This window comes from Leguminivora glycinivorella, chromosome 14, assembly GCF_023078275.1.
Source record: "Leguminivora glycinivorella isolate SPB_JAAS2020 chromosome 14, LegGlyc_1.1, whole genome shotgun sequence".
Classification (NCBI taxonomy): domain Eukaryota; kingdom Metazoa; phylum Arthropoda; class Insecta; order Lepidoptera; family Tortricidae; genus Leguminivora; species Leguminivora glycinivorella.
The window spans coordinates 18,262,782-18,287,374 of NC_062984.1; the positions used below are offsets into that span (position 1 = coordinate 18,262,782).

General features: G+C 35.1%; 2 protein-coding genes across 7 annotated transcripts; both read right to left on the reverse strand.

The window, feature by feature from the left end:
• Positions 1-1,895: 1,895 nt before the first annotated feature.
• Positions 1,896-19,850, reverse strand: LOC125233630 (ecdysone oxidase-like). Of its 6 annotated transcripts, none has more exons than XM_048139692.1 (4): positions 7,521-7,559; positions 6,585-6,744; positions 3,962-4,095; positions 1,896-3,832 (listed from the first exon to the last, which is right to left on the reverse strand). In XM_048139692.1, the coding sequence occupies exons 2-4, from the start codon at positions 6,703-6,705 to the stop codon at positions 2,177-2,179; spliced, it is 1,911 nt and encodes a 636-aa protein (XP_047995649.1). In that variant the 5' UTR covers positions 6,706-6,744; positions 7,521-7,559; the 3' UTR covers positions 1,896-2,176. The 6 variants fall into 6 exon arrangements, with proteins under 6 accessions (XP_047995649.1, XP_047995650.1, XP_047995652.1 ...); XM_048139693.1 differs by lacking the exon at positions 7,521-7,559 and adding an exon at positions 7,172-7,309; XM_048139695.1 differs by lacking the exons at positions 1,896-3,832; positions 3,962-4,095; positions 6,585-6,744; positions 7,521-7,559 and adding exons at positions 11,008-12,822; positions 14,235-14,368; positions 14,950-15,065; positions 17,154-17,212.
• A 51-nt stretch (positions 19,851-19,901) lies between these two features.
• LOC125233631 (cytochrome P450 6d3-like) lies at positions 19,902-20,418 on the reverse strand. The gene has a single exon (XM_048139698.1). It carries the CDS (start codon positions 20,376-20,378, stop codon positions 19,902-19,904), a length of 477 nt encoding a protein of 158 aa, XP_047995655.1. The 5' UTR covers positions 20,379-20,418.
• Positions 20,419-24,593: the final 4,175 nt, after the last annotated feature.

Genomic DNA, 24,593 nt, shown 5'->3' on the forward strand with positions numbered 1-24,593 from the left:
GCTTCATCATCATCATCATTTCAGCTATTTTTTTTTATATTGGGGGACACCTTACACAGATCAACCTAGCCCCAAACTAAGCAAAGCTTGTAAAATTCATAGTAAACATCCATGACTCAGGAATAAATATCTGTGTTCATCACACAAATAAATGCCCTTACCGGGATTCGAACCCGGGACCGCGGCTTAGCAGGCAGGGTCACTACCAACTACGCCAGACCGGTCGCTAGCCATTAATCGCCCACTGCTGAGCATAGGCCTTTCTTTGTGTACGCCACTTATCCCGGTCCTGGGCTAATCTCATCCAGAAGTGCCCCGCAGTTCTGTTTTTCGAATGTCGTCCACCCACCCACGTCATTTGCTTACCCCAAACTTACTTGTTGGGGTCGGTCGGAGCAGCACGTCTTTTTTAACCCCCGACACAGAAACGACTGGCTGTTTGTTTGACGTGTGTATCTGTCTGTCTGTCTATCTGTTTGTCTGTCTCTGTGTGTGTGTGTGTCTGTCTGTGGCATCGTAGCTCCTGAACGGATGAACCGATTTAGATTTAGTTTTTTTTTGTTTGAAAGCTGAATTCGTCGGAAACTTGGCCATGTTTCATGAAAATCGGTCCACTATATATTTATTTATCGTATGGCATATATCGTTTCTCTACTTTTAAATGTTTAAAAAGTCAGACTGCAGATATTCGATTGCAGTCGACTATGTCAAGGTTTTTTTCAAAATTTTAATTATGTGGTTAGGTTAATTCTTCCATGTGGTTCTATCAGACGTAATCTCATCATTCTCAACATTGACGCTCTCATTGCATATCATCTCACACATTCCATAGAACTTTTTAAAATTTGGTAGCACTCGTTAGGATCACTATTTAGCTGCCATAATTTAAACTGCAGAATGTTTAAAAAACGGCATTTTAAGCTTTTTTTTATCAGAGTGATACAAAAACTCGTTACTATTTTTTAAATCTACTAAGTATTAATTTCTTTCAAATGTTTTTTTTTTATAGAGATTCAACACCATTCTAGAAAAATACTTTCGCATGAGGCTATTTATATCTTCTGTAATATTTGACATAAGAAACCAATATTTAATGATTTTGGGTATTAAATGTGTACGATGACGACGTATTTTTAATTCAAAAATGTGAGTAATATTTTTTTTTAATTTTAGCGACCGAAAACGCTGTCGGCCATGTAGTGACGTCATAGGGTTCATGTCAAATCAATAATGACACTGACACTTTATGCCTCGTACTTAAAGTGTCAGAAAATTTTGTTTTTGCACTGAATGACTTCATTCACAGAAAATCTATAGACAATACATGGCTGATGTTGTTTTTGCCCGATTCTTAATAAAATATAGTGAATTTTTTTTCGGTTAATTGGACAGTAAGTAATAATACAGCGCGTAAACGTAATAAGGGCGATAAATGAAACCAGGCATATAATTCAATGTTGTTATCATTATTTAATAGGTGTTTTTGACTTACTCTTAATTTTTACCCCATAATGAATTTTTGAAAAATTTCCCAGCAGCAATGTACTGTAAACGTGATTGCGATGACAATCAATGACAACTGTCAACGAGCGTTAAACGCGAGTGTGTTTGCATTACGTTGCAGGCCGAATTAAATTCTATGGATAAAAAAAAAATCAATTTTAAGTAAAAGTTATCTAATTCCATTTTTTATGTCCTATTATAGGACATAAAAAATGGAATTAGATAACTTTTACTTAAAAGTATAATACTCACCACCGTTAAGAGGTTCGCCCGTATTAGGTTTACACCCTGTATAAGACAAACTTTTAAAAAGGGTCAAGTAGCCTATTAGGTACTTTATATTAGAAAGTAAGTCCCTAAGTAATAGTTCAGTCATTCATAATTAATAAAAATAAAGTAAAAAATATCATTTGAAAATCATTGCCAAATTATGTTGTTTATATTTTATTTTTAATCCTTAGTATTTAAGTACCCAATAAATAAGTAGTTACTTAAACTTAATACAAAAAAAATATACTTAATTATTAACAGTTATTATTTCCTTTATTTATCTTTTCTCTTATGCTAGGTTTTTTACAATATGAGTATAAAAGTAAAATAAAAAAAAAACACTTACAAAACAATATAAAAACATATAAACATATTATAAAAAACAGTTTATTATTATCTTTATTTACTGTGCATTATCTTTTTTATAATATATATTTGGTAAATGAGATAGATCAAGTAATAGTAAGCTGTTGCTGCCGCTACTGGACACTTTAAGAGGCTTTAAAAGTGGGTTGCTGGCTTTTAAGGTATGAGTATGCTCTTTTAATGGAGGTTTGACGTAATTATCCTCTTTAATCATGTCAGCAGCTTTTTCAGCAACCATGATGACGGGTGCCATAATATTCGAACTTGGGAGGTCGGGCAAAGAGGAGCTGTCCGCCACACGCAATCGTCCCACACCGTACACACGGAGCCTAGGGTCCACCACTCGCCCCATGCCGCATGAGCCGACGAAATGCCAAACCGACCACCTAGTCCCAAACGTCTGACAACGCCAGTATTCTCTACTCCCATACTGCAACCCTGCACATTTAGGAAGCTTAAGATCAAGTGGTTCTCCGCCAACACTCTTATAGTAAGAGGAATTTCTAATTCTATCCACTTCTCTATAACTATCTACCATTATTTCCAAATCATCTTCTTCTGAGTAACTCTTTAAAGAGATTATCGGACTATCCTCAGGCTTTCTACTTTTTAGCCTAATTGTGCCGCTTGATTTAGGGTGCAACAGTATTTGAATACATAATAATATTTCTCTCTCTTTACTAGCTTCGTATATAGCTTGGCATGTTTGGTAACTTAATCCAAAGCTGAAGGAACATGTTTCTAAAGCCTTACTTGAATCACCAGAAAATATTAAACATATTGACTCAGTATCTGGATAGCTTTGAGTCTTGTTAAGAGCTATGAAACCAACTAAAGCAGGAAAGGGATATTTCCCGCAATCAGGTTTTTTTACAAACGGCTTGGTCAGTTTTTTAAACTTGTATGCAACTATACCAGCTGGTTGTTCCTTAAAGTTTTGACCAACGGGCAAATCCGCAATAGCTCTGATCCCTAAACGTCTTAAGTCCTCTTTAGGACCGATACCAGACAGCATTAGCAGCTTGGGCGAATTGAATACTCCAGCAGTTACTATTACCTCTTTATCTGCTAATATTTTAATCAGCTTTCGGTCCTGAGTCAACGCTTCCACTCCTATGGCATTTTTAAAATCATCAAACAGTATTTTAGTAACAAATGTATTTTTGAGGACATGTAAGTTCTTTCGATGTTTGACTGGTTTAAGAAAACTATATGCTGTACTCTCTCGAGTTTGTTTGTATATAGCAAATGTGCATTCACCAAATCCTAATGTTTCATTTCCATTAATATCTATTCGTATATTATGTCCTAGCTCAGAGAACATGCATGCATAATCTTCAGTTTCAGGATACATAGATCTAGCTATATGTAGATATCCTGCAGTTCCATGGAATTTTCCAGTTTTAGACGCAAGTATTCCGGGATCTTTTAAATTTTCACTTTTCTTGAAGTATGATAGTACATTTTCGTAACGCCAGCAAGGATCTTTGAGTTTCTTTGCCCAAGAATTGTAGTCGTGAGGATGACCTCTGACATAGGACATATAATTGTTGGCGCTGGAGCCACCCAGCATTTTTCCTTGAGTCAGTGGCAAAGCATAATCATTTTGATATTGTTTTCGATTACAGTCATACTGCTCTGTGTAATTCCAGTCACTTTGTGTATCCAGCAGTAGACCCGATAATCCTGGAAACTAAAAATATTTAAAAAATTAATTTAATCTTACGGAATAATTTGAAGTTTTTAACAGTAACAATATTTCAAGACTCGTATAATATTGTAAGTATAATTTTTTAAATACTTTGTTGATGTCTATTTTTACCATGGACTCCAAAGGTGGGTCACCACCAGCCTCGATGAGCAACACGTTGAATTGACTGTACTCTGACAGTCGGTTAGCAATCACACATCCTGCAGTCCCTCCCCCAACTATTATATAAGTAAAGCTGTCTTCATCTGAAATTAGAAATGAAGCTGTACATAATCAATTAGATTATGAATGTGAAATTTATGAATCGAACGATAGACAGGATAACAAAGTTGTTTAAAAAAAACTGACTAAGTTTTTAAATGAGCACTGTTTCTACTCAGTAACAGATTTTCTTAACTTTACACACTGAAATGAAATTACTCATCTTATGATGTAATATTAATAAATGGATGTAGCTGCATTTATGTTGTGACCACAGACAATAATAAAAAAAAAACTAAATAGGGAAGTCAAATTTAAAATCTAATTATTAGATTTTAAATTTGACTTCCCTATTTAGTTTTTTTTTTCACATGTGTTCAATTCAAATGTTGATTTACATATTGTTTTTGTGTATGTTTTATTTTTGTCATTGAATGTATAACCGTTCCGTCCTGCTTATCTTTATCACCATGTTGACCTACCCTATTTTTTGACATGATTTAAAAATTTATTGTTTTTGTCATTTCCGAAGGTAAGAGCCAGTAGCATCAACCACATTTGACAGACACATCATTGTCACGCAGCAGACGTCTATGGAACTTCCCATACAATAAAATTTAATGAACGCTTTGACGGTGACAGACGGTTTGATGCAACCGGCCCTTATAGATCAAGAGCCCAGGCCCGCCAGACCTTCCTCAAATTCTCAAGGATGAAACTTTGGGACAATGTAGAGTTCACATCGGCGTTTAATGTGTGCATATTTTCTAGTTCGGCCCATCGGCCAATTTTTTGCTATCAAGTGATGAAGGTGAAAAAAAAAGTGCTTACTTTCCTTAAATTCTCAAGGCTGATTTTTATATATGTGTTAGGCACGTTGTTAGAAATTGGTTATCATCAATGCCAGACCGTTTCCGCCGGCCATAACTTTTACCAGACGCGACAAAGTTGGCAAAAAACGACTCTAACTTACCTCATTTTCTGAAGCCTGATTTTGATATATGATACGCAGGGACCTGTAACTAGACCGTTTGTAAGCAGCCAGACCAATCGGATGGACCCAACCATCCGCCAGACCGACTTAAAGTTTCGATATGAGCATTAGTAGAATTGAAATATTCCGGGTCTATAAAAGCTAAAAACTTGAATTTTCTACATTAAGCTACGTGTATATTGTATACTTGACGTAATAAGCGACTTTCAAAAATTTTACTTCTAAGGAAATAAAAAAATGAAAGTTTATATGTGGTGCAAGATTAATTTTAAGCTATGAATTTTATTTACACTGCGTAAGTACATGTGTATTTTATTATAAATATAACTTAGTTTAACTTAACTTAAAGTTTAGAATACTTTACGTGTGTACACAACATATACCTACACTTATACTTTCCACCTCATTTTAACTGAACTTATATAAATGCTTAAATAACTTTTGTAGTATGCGAGGGATTTGACATTATTGGTCTAGCGGATGGTTGGGTCCATCCGATTGGTCTGGCTGCTTACAAACGGTCTGGTTACAGGTCCCTGCGTATCATATACCAAAATCAGGCTTGAGAAAATGAGGTAAGTTAGAGTCGTTTTTTGCCAACTTTGACGCGTCTGGTAAAAGTTATATTTATAATAAAATACACATGTACTTACGAAGTGTAAATAAAATTCATAGCTTAAAATTAATCTTGCACTATATATAAACTTTCATTTTTTTATTTCCTTAGAAGTAAAATTTTTGAAAGTCGCTTATTACGTCAAGTATACAATATACACGTAGCTTAATGTAGAAAATTCAAGTTTTTAGCTTTTATAGACCCGGAATATTTCAATTCTACTAATGCTCATATCGAAACTTTAAGTCGGTCTGGCGGATGGTTGAGTCCATCCGATTGGTCTGGCTGCTTACAAACGGTCTAGTTACAGGTCCCTGCGTATCATATATCAAAATCAGACTTGAGAAAATGAGGTAAGTTAGAGTCGTTTTTTGCCAACTTTGTCGCGTCTGGTAAAAGTTATGGCCGGCGGAAACGGTCTGGCATTGATGATAACCAATTTCTAACAACGTGCTCTAACACATATATAAAAATCAGCCTTGAGAATTTAAGGAAAGTAAGCACTTTTTTTTTCACCTTCATCACTTGATAGCAAAAAATTGGCCGATGGGCCGAACTAGAAAATATGCACACATTAACCGCCGATATGAACTCTACATTGTCCCAAAGTTTCATCCTTGAGAATTTGAGGAAGGTCTGGCGGGCCTGGGCTCTGGGTCTATTAATCTGTTTAAGTATCTTTTGCATGCCTTTCGTTCGAATACACTGACACTCCCCTAGTTATAAGACCTATTATGTATTTACGTGTTTTCTTGCAAAATACAAAAGTCAGAATTTTGAAAATGGTTTTATAAAAGTATCACACTATTTTCTGTGTGTGTGAATCAAGCCTGCATTAAGAAAATAAGTTTCTATCTTAACAGAATATTGGTACGTAGTTATTTCTCAACGTAATGGTGCAAAGCTGTGAGTAAAAATCTTACCTGACACAGTAGCTTGATCGGGAAAATGTATGGCAGTTAGATGCAAGACAAGCAGCACTTGGAAAGCGGCTTGAATTCTTTTTATCTTCGCTACTGCCAGTTGGGCTGCCGAACCATCCATATTGTTGTAACTGATACCTCAATTTGTTACTACAATTACCTAGAAGATAGGAACATATATTATTATTCTAGTAGCTATAGTTACGAGCAAAGCCGTTTTTTAGCAATAAATTCAAAATTACTCTTTAGAGCTAAGTTTTAACTTATTTTTCATAGAATCTTATTTACCTAAGCTACTTTAACGTGAATGAAGATTGTTCAATTATTTTGCTTTGAAATAAAAAAGAGTAGGGACTTAAATTAAAGGGTCTCATAGCGTGTGAAGTTCAAATAATAGTTAACAGGGCAAAAACAGATTTTTTATACCACGTCGGTGACAAACAGGTATATGTTCCGCCTGATGGAAAGCGGTCACCGTACGCGGTCACGCATGCAACTCAAGGGGTGTCACATGCGCGTTGCCCACCCATTAGAAACTTGTACACTCCTTTTTGAAGAACCCCATACTGTAAGTTCATCGGAAATACCTCGGCAGGGAGCTCATTCCACAGCCGGAGCGTCCGTGGGAGGAAATTCCTCTGAAACCTCACGGTACGCAACCATTTAGGTTGCAAGGCGTGTGGATGAGCGTCCTGTTAATGGCGAGCGATGCGATGATGAAAAGTGGACGTTGTCATCATGTCAAACAGTAGATCCTCATAACACAACCCATTGTACAGGCGATAGAACACACATAAGGAGGCGAAGTTTCTCCTTAGACTTAAAGGTTCAATACCGCCTGTAAGTTTGGGATCGTCGACAATTCGCATAGCGCGTCTCTGGACCGAGTCAAACATAAGTATGTTCACTGAATAATACAAATGACTGAAAAATTACCTCGCAATTTCAAACACAAACTCGTATGTATACTTAAAAGGTGCAAGTAGAATGATAACTTTATTACCTTACATTTACCTTTTATTTGTCCATAAATACCTTATTAATGATGTAATTTAGATGCCAATTGTGTTTTAACAATTTGATGTGGTTTTATCAGATTTTGATACGATTTTAACCGTGAGCACCAAACAATGTAAGCAGCTTATAATTATTGGAGGTGAAAAAATACTTTGTGATGTTGTTGATGTGTATCTCTTTTTGGAATGAGAATGATTTACATTAAAGTAAAAAAAAATCGGTTGTCTGTAAAGTCGGTTTACGGACGGTAGTTTGACGTGACAACCTGACAACGTCAACCGTGCCGCGCTCTCGCTTGCGGAACGGGACAATGACGTCAACTTTTTCGTGCATGCAGCCCGTAGTGACGAGTTATTAGACGTTGTCACGTCAAAATAGTATTTTATACAATCGTGATATAATACAAAGCTTTTCAGTTGAGTACCATGTTTAGGCCACGAAGCTTGCTGAGTGGCCTAAAAGTACGGTACGAGAGTGAAAAGCTTAATTATATCACTATTGTATACAATACTTTTTCTATGAGTCATCATCTTCATCATCAATGGACGAAAAATATCATCATTCAAGTTAAAATTAATGTTAATAGCGTCGTTCACCGTTGTATCAACATCGAATTACCTGGCAGGCTGGCAACCAATTGTTTGCAATAACCGTCTCTGATTGGTCGATAACGCGATAGATAAAAAAAATGTGTTTGAGATGCAGAAAAATTTGCCAGTTATCGCAAATTAATAAAGAACTTGCATGGAGTTCTATTTTTGAAATTATTACAGTTAACTAAAAGTGAATTGTAATGAAATATTATAGTTGACTAAATGTCAAAGACTATCTAACACTGAAAAGTCAGCACTTATAGTTTAGTCTGTGGTGTCCTAATTGACAGATTAAAGTCAACGAGTAGAAAAATACAATTTTAACACTTCGTTCGTAACGTTTGGTAGTCATTTACTTTATACAAAGTAATACACAGAATGATTATTATGTAAACCTAAACTGCAATCGCGATATATATTTATAGGAGGTAGGGCATAGCGAATGATATTCCGCTTTGTGTGGTAGGGCACACCACAGCGGATATCGTCTCGCTCGAATCTAGAGCAGAGCCCAACTGGGGTAGTACCTCCGCCTTACAGAAGACCGCAGCCAAATAGCACTAGACCCTACTCATAGTGTTGTGTTCCTGTCGGTGAGTAAGGCTGCCAGAGCTCAACGAGGGTGCGGTGTGCTGATGACGGGAGGACTTACGGAACTAACTTGTTCCGTTTATTGTCCTTTGAGTCGTCGGCAACCCGAACCCTCCTTAGAGCTTGTACACTCCTTTTTGCTGTGTACTTAACGCAGCAAAAGGGAATGTACAAGTTTCTAATAGGGTGGCAACGCGCATGTAACACTGTTTGAGTTGCAGGCGTCCATAGGTTACGGTGACCGCTTTACATCAGGCGGGCCGTATACTTGTTTGCCACCGACGTAGTATTAAAAAAAAAAAAATGTCCAGAAGGCATGTTGCTTGCGTTTATCTGTGTGATTTATGCCTATTGGTGACACGACCGCAAGTTCTATGAAACAGCCAAATTTTTTTTGAAGAGAACAACCAAGGCATATATTATATCATATTATTGAACTTGGCTCTCATTTCACATTTATGTTTTTGATGGGATATTTAAGTTACACAATGATGTTTTTTGTCATCTCATCAAGTCATCAAATACTGTAGAAATTGAGCTTGGAATTAAACCAAGAACCGTTCGCAATTTTGGAAATATCTTTTCTGTGTATATTCATGATCTATTAAAAAATAATATCAAAACCATACCAAATGGATGAGACACAATCAGCGTTTAATTCATGTAATACTGCAACAATAAATGTTTTCATATTGTTTAAGGCATAGTAAGTAGTCAATACAATAACACCTGTTGCTATTGTAAAACTAAACGAAGATGGTTGTTTTTAGGGTTCCGTACCTCAAAAACGAAAAACGGAACCCTTACAGGATCACTTCGTGCGTCTGTCTGTCCGTCTGTCACAGCCAATTTTCTCCGAAACTCCTAAACCGATTAACTTGAAATTTGGCACACATATGTAAACCTGTGACCCAAAGACGGACATGTAAATTAAATTAAGAAAATTTAATTATAGGGGCCACTTTTGGGGGGTAAAAGTGAAAATTAAAAATCAAAGTTTCTAGAACTATATTGTGTTACATATCAAATGAAAGAGCTTTTTATAAGTATTTTGTGGCTTTTAATTAATGAATAGTCATTTGTTTTACAAGGGGGCAAAGTTGTTTAACCGCACGTGCCAATATTGACACCCGAGCAGCGAAAGTTTCCAATATTAAAAAAAAAGTGGAATCTTGAGCGCTGCGAGGGTTTCAAGGCACGAAGGTTAAACAAACTTTGCCACTGAAACACATTTTTTTACCGCACCAACACGAACAAAATACTGACTGTAAAACATCAAACTAAATCAAATAGATTAATTTATTCAATATTTATGATTCAAAATCATCGTTCATAGATAAATTCCGCTAGCCCGTTTAAGACATCAAGTTAATATTTGTATGAAATTACTTTGCACTCTTGTGAATAAAGGCAATTTTGCTATCTGTTGTCGAATATAAAGTAAGCCATTACCAGTTGGTGTGGTGAAAAGGTCTTTAAGCTTTGAATGCCATAGATACAGGCGTTTTCTTCAGAAATCGCGCATAGCGCGTCATCCTTTTGATAATTTTTATGTTATTTCTATTAAAAATTAGTGTTTTATTCAATTCTAATAGGTAATAAAGTGTCCCATACGATTTTTCCTATTGTGTTACCATATTTCATATTACAGTTTTTATGTGGTAACAATTACTATTGGTGGGAACCTGTAATTGGCTTTTTGTAACCTAATTAAGTTAACCTTTCTGTATTAATAGCTGTTGGTTCTCCGAACAATAATAAATAAATAATAAATAAAATAAATAAACAAAATAGGAAAGTAACAAAATGTATATAAATTGTAAGACACTTTTTTGTCCTCTTGATATAAAAAGCGTTCTTGATTTTGAATCGAACTGATCTAAAATTCACTAAAAATAACCAATATGGACAATACGTTATGTTGTAGATGAAGCTTAAGAGAGGGGCTGATTTGAACACGGAGACTAGGTTTTTGATCAAAAGCATATAAGGAAATGGTTATTTGTGTGGGCAATAGAATACTCATACTGAGTATCTGGTCTGGTAATTGTATTGAATATCAAGATTATTAAATAGAATTGGATACCGTTTTATTAAGCAGGAAATTCCTCTTGAACTGCACAGTGTGGGACCATGTACGACAGGGTATAAGGAACGTAAATAAAATCATACACTCAAAGATAAATAATTCATTTGCATTTAAAATGTTGTTAATAATTAATACTAGATAACTAAACATCGTCCATACGATTCCGTAGAACTAAATAGTAAAATAATAAAATTAGTCTTATATTGACCGGGATATAGACCGTGACCTTTTTGATTTTTGTCGAGCTCCCGATATTTCGACGCAGTTGCATACATCATGATCACGGAAAACTGACGAAGGCGGGTGGATGTCAAAGTTGCGTGGATGGCAACGCGCGATATATTCAGGTAATCACGGTCTATATCCCTGTCAATATAAGTCTAATGAAAATAACTAATAATAATCACTAATAAATAAATCATTCAAATCTCTCACTAATAAAATGTTAACCGCCATGGTCAGCTTTAATCATATCAGCTCCTTTTTCAGCGACCATGATGACGGCCGCTCCTATATGCGCACGCGGGATGTGTGGGATAGCACAGCTGTCACTGACTCGAAGGCCTCGAACACCGAACACACGCAACCTTGAGTCGACCACCCGACCCATACTACAAGCTCCAGTGTAGTGCCACAGCGTCATCCTCGTACTCAAAACATGGCACCTCCAATATTCCTTTGTTCCATACAGCAACCCTTCACATTTAGGCAATCTCAAATTTATAGCTTCTCCTTGAACGTTATTAAAGTAACTTGTACTTCTAATTTTATCTAACTCTTCACAGGCATTTACCATTGCTTCTAAATCTTCCTCCTCTGAGTAAGCATTTAGGTAGACCAGTGGTTCTTCCTCAGAATTTGCACTAGCTAGTTGAACTATGCCGCTGGATTTGGGATGTAACAGAGCTTGTAAACAAAAGAGTACCTCCCTACCTTTTCCAGCTAGATAAATAGCTTGACATGTATTATAATTAAGACCCAAATTAAAGGAGCACACTGACAATGCCGTTTTCGAATCGCTGGGAAGAATATAACATATAGTTTCTGAATCTGGATACGTATGAGTTTTATTTAATGCTATGTAACCGGTTATACAAGGCATTGGAAATTCTGCATAGTTCGGAGGTTTCGGTGGATCATTTGACCTTTTCATTTTATACGCAACTAAAGCTGCCGGGTGATCTTTTAAATTCTGGCCAACTGGCAGATCGGAAACTAATTGTATTCCTAATGATTGTAAATCTATTTTACGTCCAATTCCAGAAAGCATTAGTAATTTAGCGGAGTTAAATGCGCCGGCTGTTACTATAACTTCCTCTTCAGCCATTATTTTTATTAATTTTCGATCTTCAGTTAAAGCTTCTACTCCTATAGCAGTCTTAAAGTCGTCGAATAAAATTCTTGTAACAAGGGTATTTTTAAGAACATGAAGATTATGTCGGTATTTCACTGGTCTCAAGAAGCTAAACGCTGTACTCTGCCTTACTCCTTGACTTATAGTAAAAGTAGGCTCACCATATCCTAAGTATTCATCTCCGTTAAAATCTATACGAATTTTGTGTCTTAGCTCCTTAAACATATTGAGATAAGGTTTAGTTTCAAGATGAGGTTCTTTCATGATATGCATGTAACCCGAAGTGCCGTGAAAATTAGCGTATTTTGAATAGAGGATTTCGGGATCATCTAAACGCTCACTCTTCTTAAAGTATGGTAATACATTATCGTAGTTCCAGGACTGGTCCCCGACTATTTTTGCCCAAGAGTTATAGTCGTGGGGATGTCCTCTTGAGTAGATCATGAAGTTATTGCTACTGGATCCGCCCAGCATTTTGCCTTGCGTTAATGGTAATTCAATGTTGTTTTGGTAATCATCTCTATGTTTGTCATATTGCTCCGTGTAGTTCCAGTCTAATGATGTTTTAGGCAGGTAACCAACTAACCCTGGAAACTGTAAACAAAATAATACATTATGTATATAAAATGAATACATTTCCTATGACAAATTATTTTTGTAGTCACCATCAGGCATAAATAATAGCGCCTGGTGCTCAAGAGCAAGCACTCTAGCGACTACACAATACAATTGCATCCAAATATTTATGAGCACCTACGGCGCCCCGATATATCTGATAGTAAATGTACATGTGCAGCCGAGTCTATTTTTAGGGTTCCGTAGTCAACTAGGAACCCTTATAGTTTCGCCATGTCTGTCTGTCCGTCCGTCCGTCCGCGGATAATCTCAGTAACCGTTAGCACTAGTAAGCTGAAATTTGGTACCAATATGTATATCAATCACGCCAACAAAGTGCAAAAATAAAAAATGGAAAAAATGTTTTATTAGGGTACCCCCCCCTACATGTAAAGTGGGGGCTGATATTTTTTTTCATTCCAACCCCAACGTGTGATATATTGTTGGATAGGTATTTAAAAATGAATAAGGGTTTACTAAGATCGTTTTTTGATAATATTAATATTTTCGGAAATAATCGCTCCTAAAGGAAAAAAAAGTGCGTCCCCCCCCCTCTAGCTTTTGAACCATATGTTTAAAAAAAATGAAAAAAATCACAAAAGTAGAACTTTACAAAGACTTTCTAGGAAAATTGTTTTGAACTTGATAGGTTCAGTAGTTTTTGAGAAAAATACGGAAAACTACGGAACCCTACACTGAGCGTGGCCCGACACGCTCTTGGCCGGTTTTTTTATATACAGAATGAAACAAAGACGACCGTTCAACGTTTGCATAGTGACTTTTGAGGTCATAATGAACAACTTTTATTATGAGACCGTTGCTGAAATCACGAAAAAAAAATTGGCTGTTCCATAGAAATGAGCTGACCTGTATGTATCATGCGTTGAAAAGTATGTTATTAGTCCCATAGTAAATTTAGTTCATTATGCCCTCAAAAGTCACTATGCAAAGTTTGAACGGTCTTTTTTATTTTACCGTGCACAGTTAAGTCAATAAATAGTTCATGATTGTATTGATAATCAAAGTAAGTTCTTTACTATCCTTTGTTCTTGCACAACACAACTTATATCTTGAAACTCAATTAATTTACTCAATTATTTTGGGGGCTGCGAGGGAAACGCAGCGGGAATAATGGGGACTTTTGAGCCAGCTACGATCCAGGGGGGGCTTTTTAAGGTTTGGTTGTGTTTTGTATTATTTATTTATTTATTTTTATTATATTGTATTAATGACCCACTTGACATTTGTATACTATGACGAAGCCTGCGCTGTGGATTTATTTTTGTATGTAACTTCATATGTGATTAATTACCTAAATAAGTTTTAGAAAATTAAAAGTCGTATTTATTAATGATATTTATTAGGATTAATTTATGTTTGTGTTACTTTACCATGGACTCCAAAGGCGGATCGTCTCCAGCTTCTATGAGAAGCACTTTGAAACGGTATCGCTCCGTCAGCCGATTAGCAAGCACGCAACCGGCTGTGCCACCGCCCACTATAATGAAACTGTAGCGACCGGCACCTGAAGGTGCAAGTAAAAAACTATTATCTTATGCAAAAAAGTATTTTCAGTACAGATGGTGTTTTTTTTACGCACTAGTGCGAGAAGTGGTTCATTATATGCCAGGTCGAGAACTTCGGATGGCCATCTGTACTGAAAAACGTCGTGCGATACTCGTGCGAAAAGGAAATTCGTAACTCGTGTCGATTTGAAACACTTCCTTCGGTCGTGTTTTAATTTATCGCCACTCGTTTCGAACTTCCTTTTTTACGCACTTGTATCGTAATGTACTATTATAATTGACTATAATAAGGCTTGTGTAGGTACAAAAATGACGCGTGACATGCACAAGAGATTTCTTTAGGCGGGGTTCATCCTTAATAATGCATTCAAAAAGGGGCCACCAAAATGTTTGATGTACCTACCTAAATTTTGAGGAGCGTGACTACCAACATTTCCTCTTTGATCTTATGTACGCCCAAGAGCGTTGTTCAGCGTTTTAAACATTCTTAAATAAAATTAATAAAAAAGACGTACAGCCTCATAAAAAAAAGCTGTAAAAATATTGATATAATGCAAAAGTAGAAAGAAAAAATACTCACCTAATATTTTTTGTTGAGGCCAATGTATGGCGGTGAGTCCCAGGATGGTCAGAACCTTCAAGGCTGCTTGGATTTTTCTGATTCTAAGGACGGCTAATGCAACATCCATTATGCAACTGTAATTAAATTATCTGTTACGATGGTCTTATTAAATTGCCTGTCTAAAGATCATAAATCGCAAGCCTTATAATTATTTATTTAAGGCCTCCACTAAGGCTTGGTTTAGACGGCGTGCCAACTCGCATGCGATTTTAGTTACATTGCGGGCTGTTAAGGTTACATACAATTTTGCACAGCCATCAAATACCGCAATGTAATAAAACTCGTATGCGAGTTCTCGAACCGTCTAAATGGGCCTTTATTCTTAGTCGGTACGTATGTAGAATTTTGTTATTATTATTTAAAGTGCATTTTAGAGTTTTGTTTGAAACTTTCTTATGATCAGAAAGTTAAAAATCTGCGGGCGTAGCCGAATGCACAAACTCTCACGAAACGCTCACGAAACGAAACGCTCGTAATATATCTCTATCGCTCTTGATTATTGGCGCGACAGAGCCAGACTACCTTTCGCGGCGTTTCGTTTTCGTTTCGCGTCGTAGAATAGAAACGCCATTCGGATACGGGGCCTGAAATTCAAACAAATGGTCCCTCGAGAAAAAAATCAGAACTACCTATGCGATTTTTTTTTTTTTTACAAAAAGCTCTGACTTTTCAAAAACTCCACTCTCAGAACCCGAGGCAAGTGTTTTTGTGCTAGGGTAGAAAGTCACTCAGTTATTAAAATCACCAGTGTCATTATTAACCCAGTATTACAGTTTTTTTTTTACAGAAAATAGGGTGTTAAGCTTAGATGCCTTTATCGATGATTTAATCGATGAAATATTCTTGAACACCAAATTACGACTGCATAGTTCGTGTTCACATACACAATATTTATAATAGAAGTGCTTATAAAACTAGTTTACCATATGCTATCATTCGATAAATAAAATATTTTTCTTATAATTGAAATTATTTTAATTAAAAAATGTTATTACAATATCGTGACGTCTGTTAGTATAATACGAATAAACAAGCAGAGGACAGAACAATGGGGTAATTATGCTTCTAAATGTAAATGACCGTATTTTTGATATAGAGATCATACAGAACGTCAGAGCATTGCTTTTCTGGCAGAAAAAACGCCAGTACAACCGAAAATTACAGATAAATTCTCATACAGTGTAAGTGCTAGAACTTTTCGGTATTAAATATTTTTGGTTAACTTTGAGTATTTGCGTGTTTCAAGCATTCACAATTCAAGTTTTCCCGCTCAAACACAAATCTTGTTATAGGTGTGCCTTCCTATTAAAAAGTACTATTTTATGAAGATTTTTTACTGCCAAGTGTAGTAGGTATTTTTTCTAGACTACTTTTTCTTCTGAATAGTTGACTGATACGATTTACGCCGGACTTCTTGTTCACCCCCTTTAGACCCGATTGTTCAGGTAAATGTTCCTTTCTTTCTTCCTTTTTCTCTCCATTAAGACACGTGTCTAAGGTTTATTGTCCGAAGTGTCAGTACTAGTGGGAGTCCGCCTTGGAATTTCTGGGCAATGAAAGATGATGGATCGATGACCGGCGTGCGGGTGTTTGGGCCGGGCGCTACGGAGCACCGGCTGAGCAATGCCGCCAGGCCAGCTAAATACTGCATCTGTCCCAACTGCTGTCCTGCAAATGAAATGATTCTATAGTTCTTTTTAAATACAGGCATATGAGTTTAGGAATGTGATTGTATTTTATTTACAAAGGTGATATATAACATAACTGATATGTTCTTTTATGCTTCTGTTTAAAGTTTACTTATCTTTCACTGCCTAGGTAAAATAATTGCATACCTACTTAAAGAAAAACAATCTAAGTAGAAGGGGCATTCCATAATAAATAACGTCAGTAAGTAGAAGGATGACCAGGAGTTCGATTTTTGCCTACTACAAGTCTTTATTCTAAAATCGAATTGACTAAGCTACATATTTATAATATTTGTATGAATACCTATACAAACTCGAGGCCCGTCGCCGTAGGGAATGTACCTACACATTCGGTATGTGGCATCCTTCATCAAACCTCTCTGGACGAAATTGCCGCGGCGCCTCAAAATACAGTTCATCGTTGTGCATCCCTTGTACGGAGATCAACACATACACACCAGGGTGAATACTCACCTCGGTCCCCGGAAACTTGTATGGCTTCACGCATTTTCGGATTAGAAAACCGGTGGGTGGGAGTAATCGTAAACTTTCTCTGAAAAGAAAAGTCCTTTAAGAAATTTTGAAACCCAATTTTTTCGAACTTGATAAGAGATGCATTGACACGAGCAGTTTCATTTGGATGCTGATAAGCAATAATGTGTCAACCCACAAAAACTAAAAACATGAGATTTTAATGCCATGTTATAGCTGGATTTTTAAACTTCTATTTGCAAAAATGACCTTTTCATTTTGAAAATTTTCACTATCCCAAAAGTAAAAAAATAGGTTAACACAAATCCTTTATCGTGTGTTGCCTGTTTTGCATTAATGTGTCAAGAACCTTAACTTATTATAGTAATTGGCAGAAGACATATTTAAATTACAATAATGTGTTAAGAGGGTTGACTCAACGATTTTTTTACACTTGACTCATTCTTGCAAAACGCAAAAAATGACATAGTTACCCACTATGAGACTTGAATGATTATTGTAAAATGATATTTTATTCGTTGTTTTATGCTACGACCCGTGTTATAAAACATAAGTCATTATTGTTAAATTATATTCGGGTCATAAATTGTTCGTTTTTGGTGTAAGTACCATGACACTATATTGTAAAATATAACTGTTCATATTAATTTATGTTTGAATAAGTTATGACTTAGTCCATTAGTATATTTTTGCACATGAATGGTAAATTCAGTACGAAATTGAACATTTTAAGTCATGAATATACATATTCGTTATTATAATTTGCAAACATTTTTTACAAGTATGTTTTTATATAAAAATCTAATATAAGCTACTATTTTTTTATAATTACTAATTACATTAAGACGTGTTAATGTATGCATAAAAATATTGTTTGATTTTTGAATACTTACTGAATGGTAGTTTATTATTTTGTTAAAGATATTTTATGTTTTGTTCTTGTACAAGTCATGAGTTATTCATAATTTAAATGACTTAGTCTATTTCTTAGCGTAAAAAAATATTTTGTTGTATATTTAAGATAAGTAGTTTATTTTTTTTAAAGATGATTATTTGGTTTTTGTAACGATTTTTTGTTGAAAAAGCACAGATAATTTAAATATGTGTCTAGAAATGATCATTACTCTAATAGTTAATTTATAGTATTTTATTCAACAGGCGTTTAAAGGAGGTCAAGAAATATCAGTGGCGTACTTTCCACGAGTATTTTGGAGTCAGTTAAACACCATTGCATACAATACTTTTACAACGACCATGCATTTAGTTTTTAATAGTTTTTTTAATAATTCTCGCGAAATTCACACTGTTTCCTGTATTGCAAAGGTTTGCACTGTCAGCTCAGCTGCCCAAAGCCTTCCCGCGCACACACGAGTATCGTTAATGCAATGCGTTGCCATGATTACAGAACCAAACAATGCGTTTTCAGTTTTTTCGATACGCACAATCCTGTAAATGACGAATAACAGTTCGGGAGTAGAAAAATCATTAAAAGGTTTGATTAATAAATAATGTATTGATTCCTACATACCTAATAACATAAGTGACCATGACTGATATGTTACTTAACACTTATAAAGTTAAAAATATGCACAGGTAGAGTATTTTACAACAACAATTTATGTGCTTTAACATGTTTATTTAAGACTCATAGATATTTTTAAACAATTAGCAAAAGTGGGTTAAGTATCATAACACAGTCTTGAAAAAGTTTGACGTCGTCGAACAATTCGCAATAAAAGAAAAGGGCATTATTTCGTCAAATTGAAGTTTGTTTTGAAATTAAGCTACAATAATCACTACTACTGAACGTATTATAGCTGAAAAACAAAACAATATATATAAAAATATTTTTTTTTAAGAGAAACACAAAAAAATGAGAAAAAATCTTTAGACGCCATTTTCTCAAAATGGTTGGCGTGTGGGTTGACACATTGTTGCTTATCAGCATCCATTTGTGCTCTACCTAAACATTTTGGAAATATAGGCGTGAGTACCTATGTATGTATTTATGCGTAAAAAACATGTTAAAACTTTAGGTAGGTAGGTATATGTATTCTAAAATAAACTAAGTGGCAAAACATACTTAAAGCACATTTGCAGATATTTCATCTCTTTGACAGCCTTGTAGCTAAGTTGTCCTTGATGTCGAGCCAGCACTTCGTCAATTTCTTGCTGACACCTGGTCTGCTTTTCGGGGTGTAGTGCAAGCTGGTACAAAACGAACCCTGTCACCGACGCTGTCGTCTCAAATCCCGCTGCAAAGAACATGAACGCCTGCGCTACCATCAGTAGCTCATCCATTTTTAACTCCACCCTTTCTGTTATCTCATTTACATTTTCCTCTTTTAGTAACTCATCTGCGGCTTCTGCCATAACATCTTCTTTTAACTCCAGAAGTAAATCTATAAAGTCTCTCCTGCTTGAGGGTTTGTAACATCTTTCTTGCATGCAGCTTTTCACTAAAGAAACAATTTCTCTTTCGACTTCTATGTGCCAATAATTCGTGCTATTATAAAGCATTGGAGACGTCCATTTCATAAACGCAACCAGACCATCTCTTGCAGTTGAAGACAGCATGCGTTTAGCCAGCTGTATGTACTGGGAAGATGGATCCTTGAGGTGATCGCAGTCGACTCCAAAACCGGAGACGCCGATGACGTCAGTACTGTAGCGCGCCATCAGTCCATGAACGTCCACTTCCAAGTCGCGTTCTGCAAAGTTAACTGCGGCTCATTGCAGGCACTGAGTTCTCTCCACGATCAAAGGAAACATCGCTTTTAGCTTATCCAGCGTGAAAGCGGGCGTCAATCTCTGTCGCAGAAACTTCCATAAGTCGCCGTCTGCCAAAAACAGATTCTTCATCAACACCTCGATCTCCGTACTCTCGGCGTATAAAGCCCTTGAGTGAAAGTACTGAAAATCGGCCCCAAGAACATGTTTAACAAGCTCGGGGTCTCTCACTACCAGAGCATTAGTCCCGGGACTGAGGTAAAACCCGACAAATTTTTCATTAGGATACTTCTGATATAACTCCTTGACGTATTCGGAAAAACATATTTTCTTGGAGTAGACATACCCAATGCTGCCAAAAACAAGGACGCCTTCTTCGTACTTTATACCCAATTTCGCCCAATATTTATATTTTTCTTGACACAGTGACCACAAAAGAACGATTAACAGAACACAAAATAATAATGTAATAATCATTATGTAGTTTATGGATTCACAATTATTGAAGTAAACATTACGTTTTATTTGCAAAATGCTTCGTTAAAAATGATAACAGCTCATGTCCACTGTTTATATGATAACGAATCTATTATCCAATCTTATCATTGATTCACATGGCATTGCCGATAATTTTCACTTTGTTGAAAACAATACTTCATTCTAGTTTGGTCTTTATGTTAGAGACAAGAAGTATAAAATTAAAACAGTCATAACAGTACTCATTATTGGAGACGTGCAAGTGATCATTATGCATAGCGAAATCATTCGGAAGTCGGAGCGGTCGGGTCAATAGGAGTTCGGACAATGTAAACAAATGTTATGTTCAAAATGTGTTTAATTTCCATTCTACCTCATCAACTACAAAAATAATAGGGTGTTATGTTATCAATTCTTACCACACAAGTCTCATAAACAATTAAAAGGTCATTAATTTTACACGGTGGTATGTTGTTAACCTCACTCACCCTCACCACTGCCTGATATAGGTACTAGCAGTAGAGATAGGTACTTCCCCGAAATTATCATGCAAAATTTTAATGAAGAATAAAATGAAATATAAAATAATGACAACTACAAAAACAAGCACGTAGTCTGGCTGGAACGTTAAATTAACCAGAGTGGCAATAGTCGATTGATTGTTAAAAGATGAAAATCACTTATAGGTACTTCCCCTAGTATAGGCTACTAGACTCGTATCGAATTTAGCACATCAAGTTATTGTTTTCTGTAGTATTTGAATTAAGAAATAAATATTTATAGCTTGCGGGGATTAAAAGTGCGTGATGACTTTGTTGGATTTGCCATTATAATGTTTAATAATTGTAACATTTTAAGGTACGTTTCTCTCAAACATTTAAATTTATGGCAATAATGTCGGTAGACAAAGAAACCGGGTCGGTCTGGCAAGTTTACCTGGACTGGTTATAAAAGGGACTGCTCGTCGGCGAGCAGTCACTTTTAGTTCTACCAGCGCCACGAACAGAGATAAGTACCTTGATCTGATTATATAATAATAATAATTGCCTGAATTAATTTATGTAATTATTTTAAGTGCCTTAATCTGATTATTCAATAAATATAAATACCTGAAATAATTTACGAAATTATTCAATGAAAATTATCTGAATTAATTTATGAAATGGATTAATAAAAATGTATTTAAAAAGTTAATATGTTTTAGTGTTTCGTAATAACTCGACAACAACACTGTTTATGTCTGATTATTTCATAATAATAATTTGAATTTAACTATGAAATTAATCAATGAAAACTACCTGAATAAATTGATGAAATTGACTAATGAAATTGTAATTAAAAATTAGTAGATATGTTTTACTATTTCATTATACGTAACTTAATAGTAACCCTGTTTATGATTTTACTCCCTTGTCGAATATTTGATGTGTTTCCAACAAGTAAATATATTTGTGTCATTGCTTTATAACCAACGCAGTTTTATTATGTCCCATATTTGCCAATTGAATTACATATTTAAATTTATTCCAAAAAAACAAATCAGGATTGCTTAAACAGCGAATTGCCCAAACTGTAAAACAAATATATGTTTATAATTATTTTATCATATTAGTCACTTCAGGTCATATGACATTTGAGTAAAGATAATTTGTTCTTTGGAAGTTAGTTATTTCGTCATATTAGTAGTCACTTCAGGTCATATGTCATTTGACTAAACGTAATTTGTTCCTTGGAAGTTAGTTACCTTTCTTGAAGTCAAAAACCTTTATTATTTTGAACAAAAAAAGGCTGTTTATTATACCCCTTTAACATACTCGGTCGCATAATTAAATCTTTAATATTTCATACAAACCTAAAAATAAAAACGTTTCATTATATATACAAAATGCTAAATTCAGAAGTGGGATACGTTTTACCTAGCCATCTTTTAACGCTGTGAATTAAATATTTCAGAGAGAATGGATTGAAGTCTGCTGACCAACTTTCATACCACCATTCGAAGAGCAGTTTCTTCGGGCTGCCGATACCACAACATTGTGCTTCCTACATTTGGTCCTACAGGAAGCGATAATGGGACTGCACGGACGAGGCATGGTGCACCGATTTAGGGACCTTCTGCAAACCTGAATGGACTGGCGTTGTTATGATCATTTAAGTCGGTAAGGCCCTGAGGGCTCTGCATTATCATGTGAAAATTTTTGTTTGAAGAAATATTTTTGTACCCACTGTGTTTTAAACTGATTTTATTGTACATATATATATTTTTTTTTTTTTTCATTGGTTAGCAACAGTAAAGTTATTTACACAAAAAAGTGATGTTATACATTTAAAGAAGTATTTAAGTTATTGTAAGTATTTTGTTCACTTATTACGGAACTGCAGTTGATCGGGCTAGTTATTGAAAGAGCCAGTGTTATGACATCTTGAATAAAGAAATTACCTCATCTTAGATCAAGTTGTTTAAAAAAAAAAGTTAAATCCTGAAGTTAGGGTATAAAAGTCAGAATTGAACAATACAGGTTTAGATCAACACTGGTTTAGTTTCTTCCTTTGGGAATAAATTATACTTGGTTAATGACATAATTCGGTAAATAAGTTCTTGCTGTAAAGATTGTATTAGGACACGACTGAGCCCGAGGGATCCTATAACTGCGAAACAATATTTCGATTTTCGTATTGGTATGGGGTCTAAATCTATGTATTGACCAACGTATTTCATTTGAGAAATTCTTACAGACTGAGATAATTTATAAATCACTAATATATTTTTTGTTTGTGTATTCAGCAAAGAGGTAGTGTTCACTTAATGGGTACTAGCCAGTATTTAATAACGTATGAAATATTTCGGGTATCTAAGCGTGTCAGCGTTCATCGATTTTCTTGTCGCTAGTAACAGTAAATAATAAGTAAAATTTGATACTAATAAGTGTGTCAAGATCGGTGTTTTCAAGCAAATATGTACATTTCAAAAATCGCTTTCATTTTTTTTACACTCGCTTTTCAATTATCCAGTATTTGTTTTCGCTTACATTTTATAATGGTTTTCCTCAACATTGACCAGAATGAGACCATTGTTTTTCTTTATGGTCCTCTAAAAACACTTCTTCCTACAAAATGGTTTAAAACTGAAAGCTCAGTTCAAGGAATTGACTCTGACTAATTATGCTATAAATTACTTCGCGTTAAACGTTAAGGCGATTGCCATTATAATGCGATACAAAAAAATTGGCAATCGATATGTGATTTACTTTAGAAGGTGGTTTTCGTTGTTTATTTAACTATGCTGTACCAGAAACAAACAAATTAGTAATTAACCCTGCCTACCCGCAAAAATATAAATTTAATAGTAGTATATTATAGTGTTTTCTTCATATAATGGCATGGCTTCAAAGTGAAAGTTAAATACAGTAGTTTAGTTACATATTTACCTACATCATTAAACAAAAATAGATTCAAAACTTGCTGCTAAAAATGCTGTGCTTACTTTAACCTCGTCCTGCCCACCATATAGGTACAGTTTGAGGCATTGAAATTTAAACCAAATTATTTAGTAAATTTGGTAGACTTTACATACCTAATTTTTTTACATTACATATTTATCATCATTGCGAGTACGTTTAATTATTTTTTTTTTCTTTTCGTTGAGAAGTAACGATTAAGGACGTGTCTGAGATTTTAATTTTACTTCCACGTTTACGCGTCTGTTATCGCATGTCTTAGGCTCAAAACGAATAAAGATTTATTTATTTAAACTTTTATTGCACAAATTAACAATAACAAGTACAAATGGTGGACTTAACGCCTTAAGCCAGATTCTATCAGTCAACGATTGGGCAGAACAATTGTTTGGTGGACGTCATTATAAAGCCAGTATGAGATTTTAATGATTAAATACAAGTCGATTCTATTGTAAAATAAACATAAATAGATACAATAAATGAACCTACATACATATTAACATATACATAGATAAATAAATGGACCTAGTGCGAGACTCATAAAACATTTAATCTAGAATGTTTTGCAAATAATTGCTTACGCAGCTTGCTTAAAAAAGAGAGTTTACTCTGAGCTTGCCTGGTTTTCGAGTTTTGGTAGATTAATCTACTACGTATTTTTATTGATTTCCGTTAATATTAGGGGACGGTTATTTAGGTAAATTACAATTGATTTCTGTAAGAAAATGTTGTCTTTTCTCTTACTGTTATCGAGTTA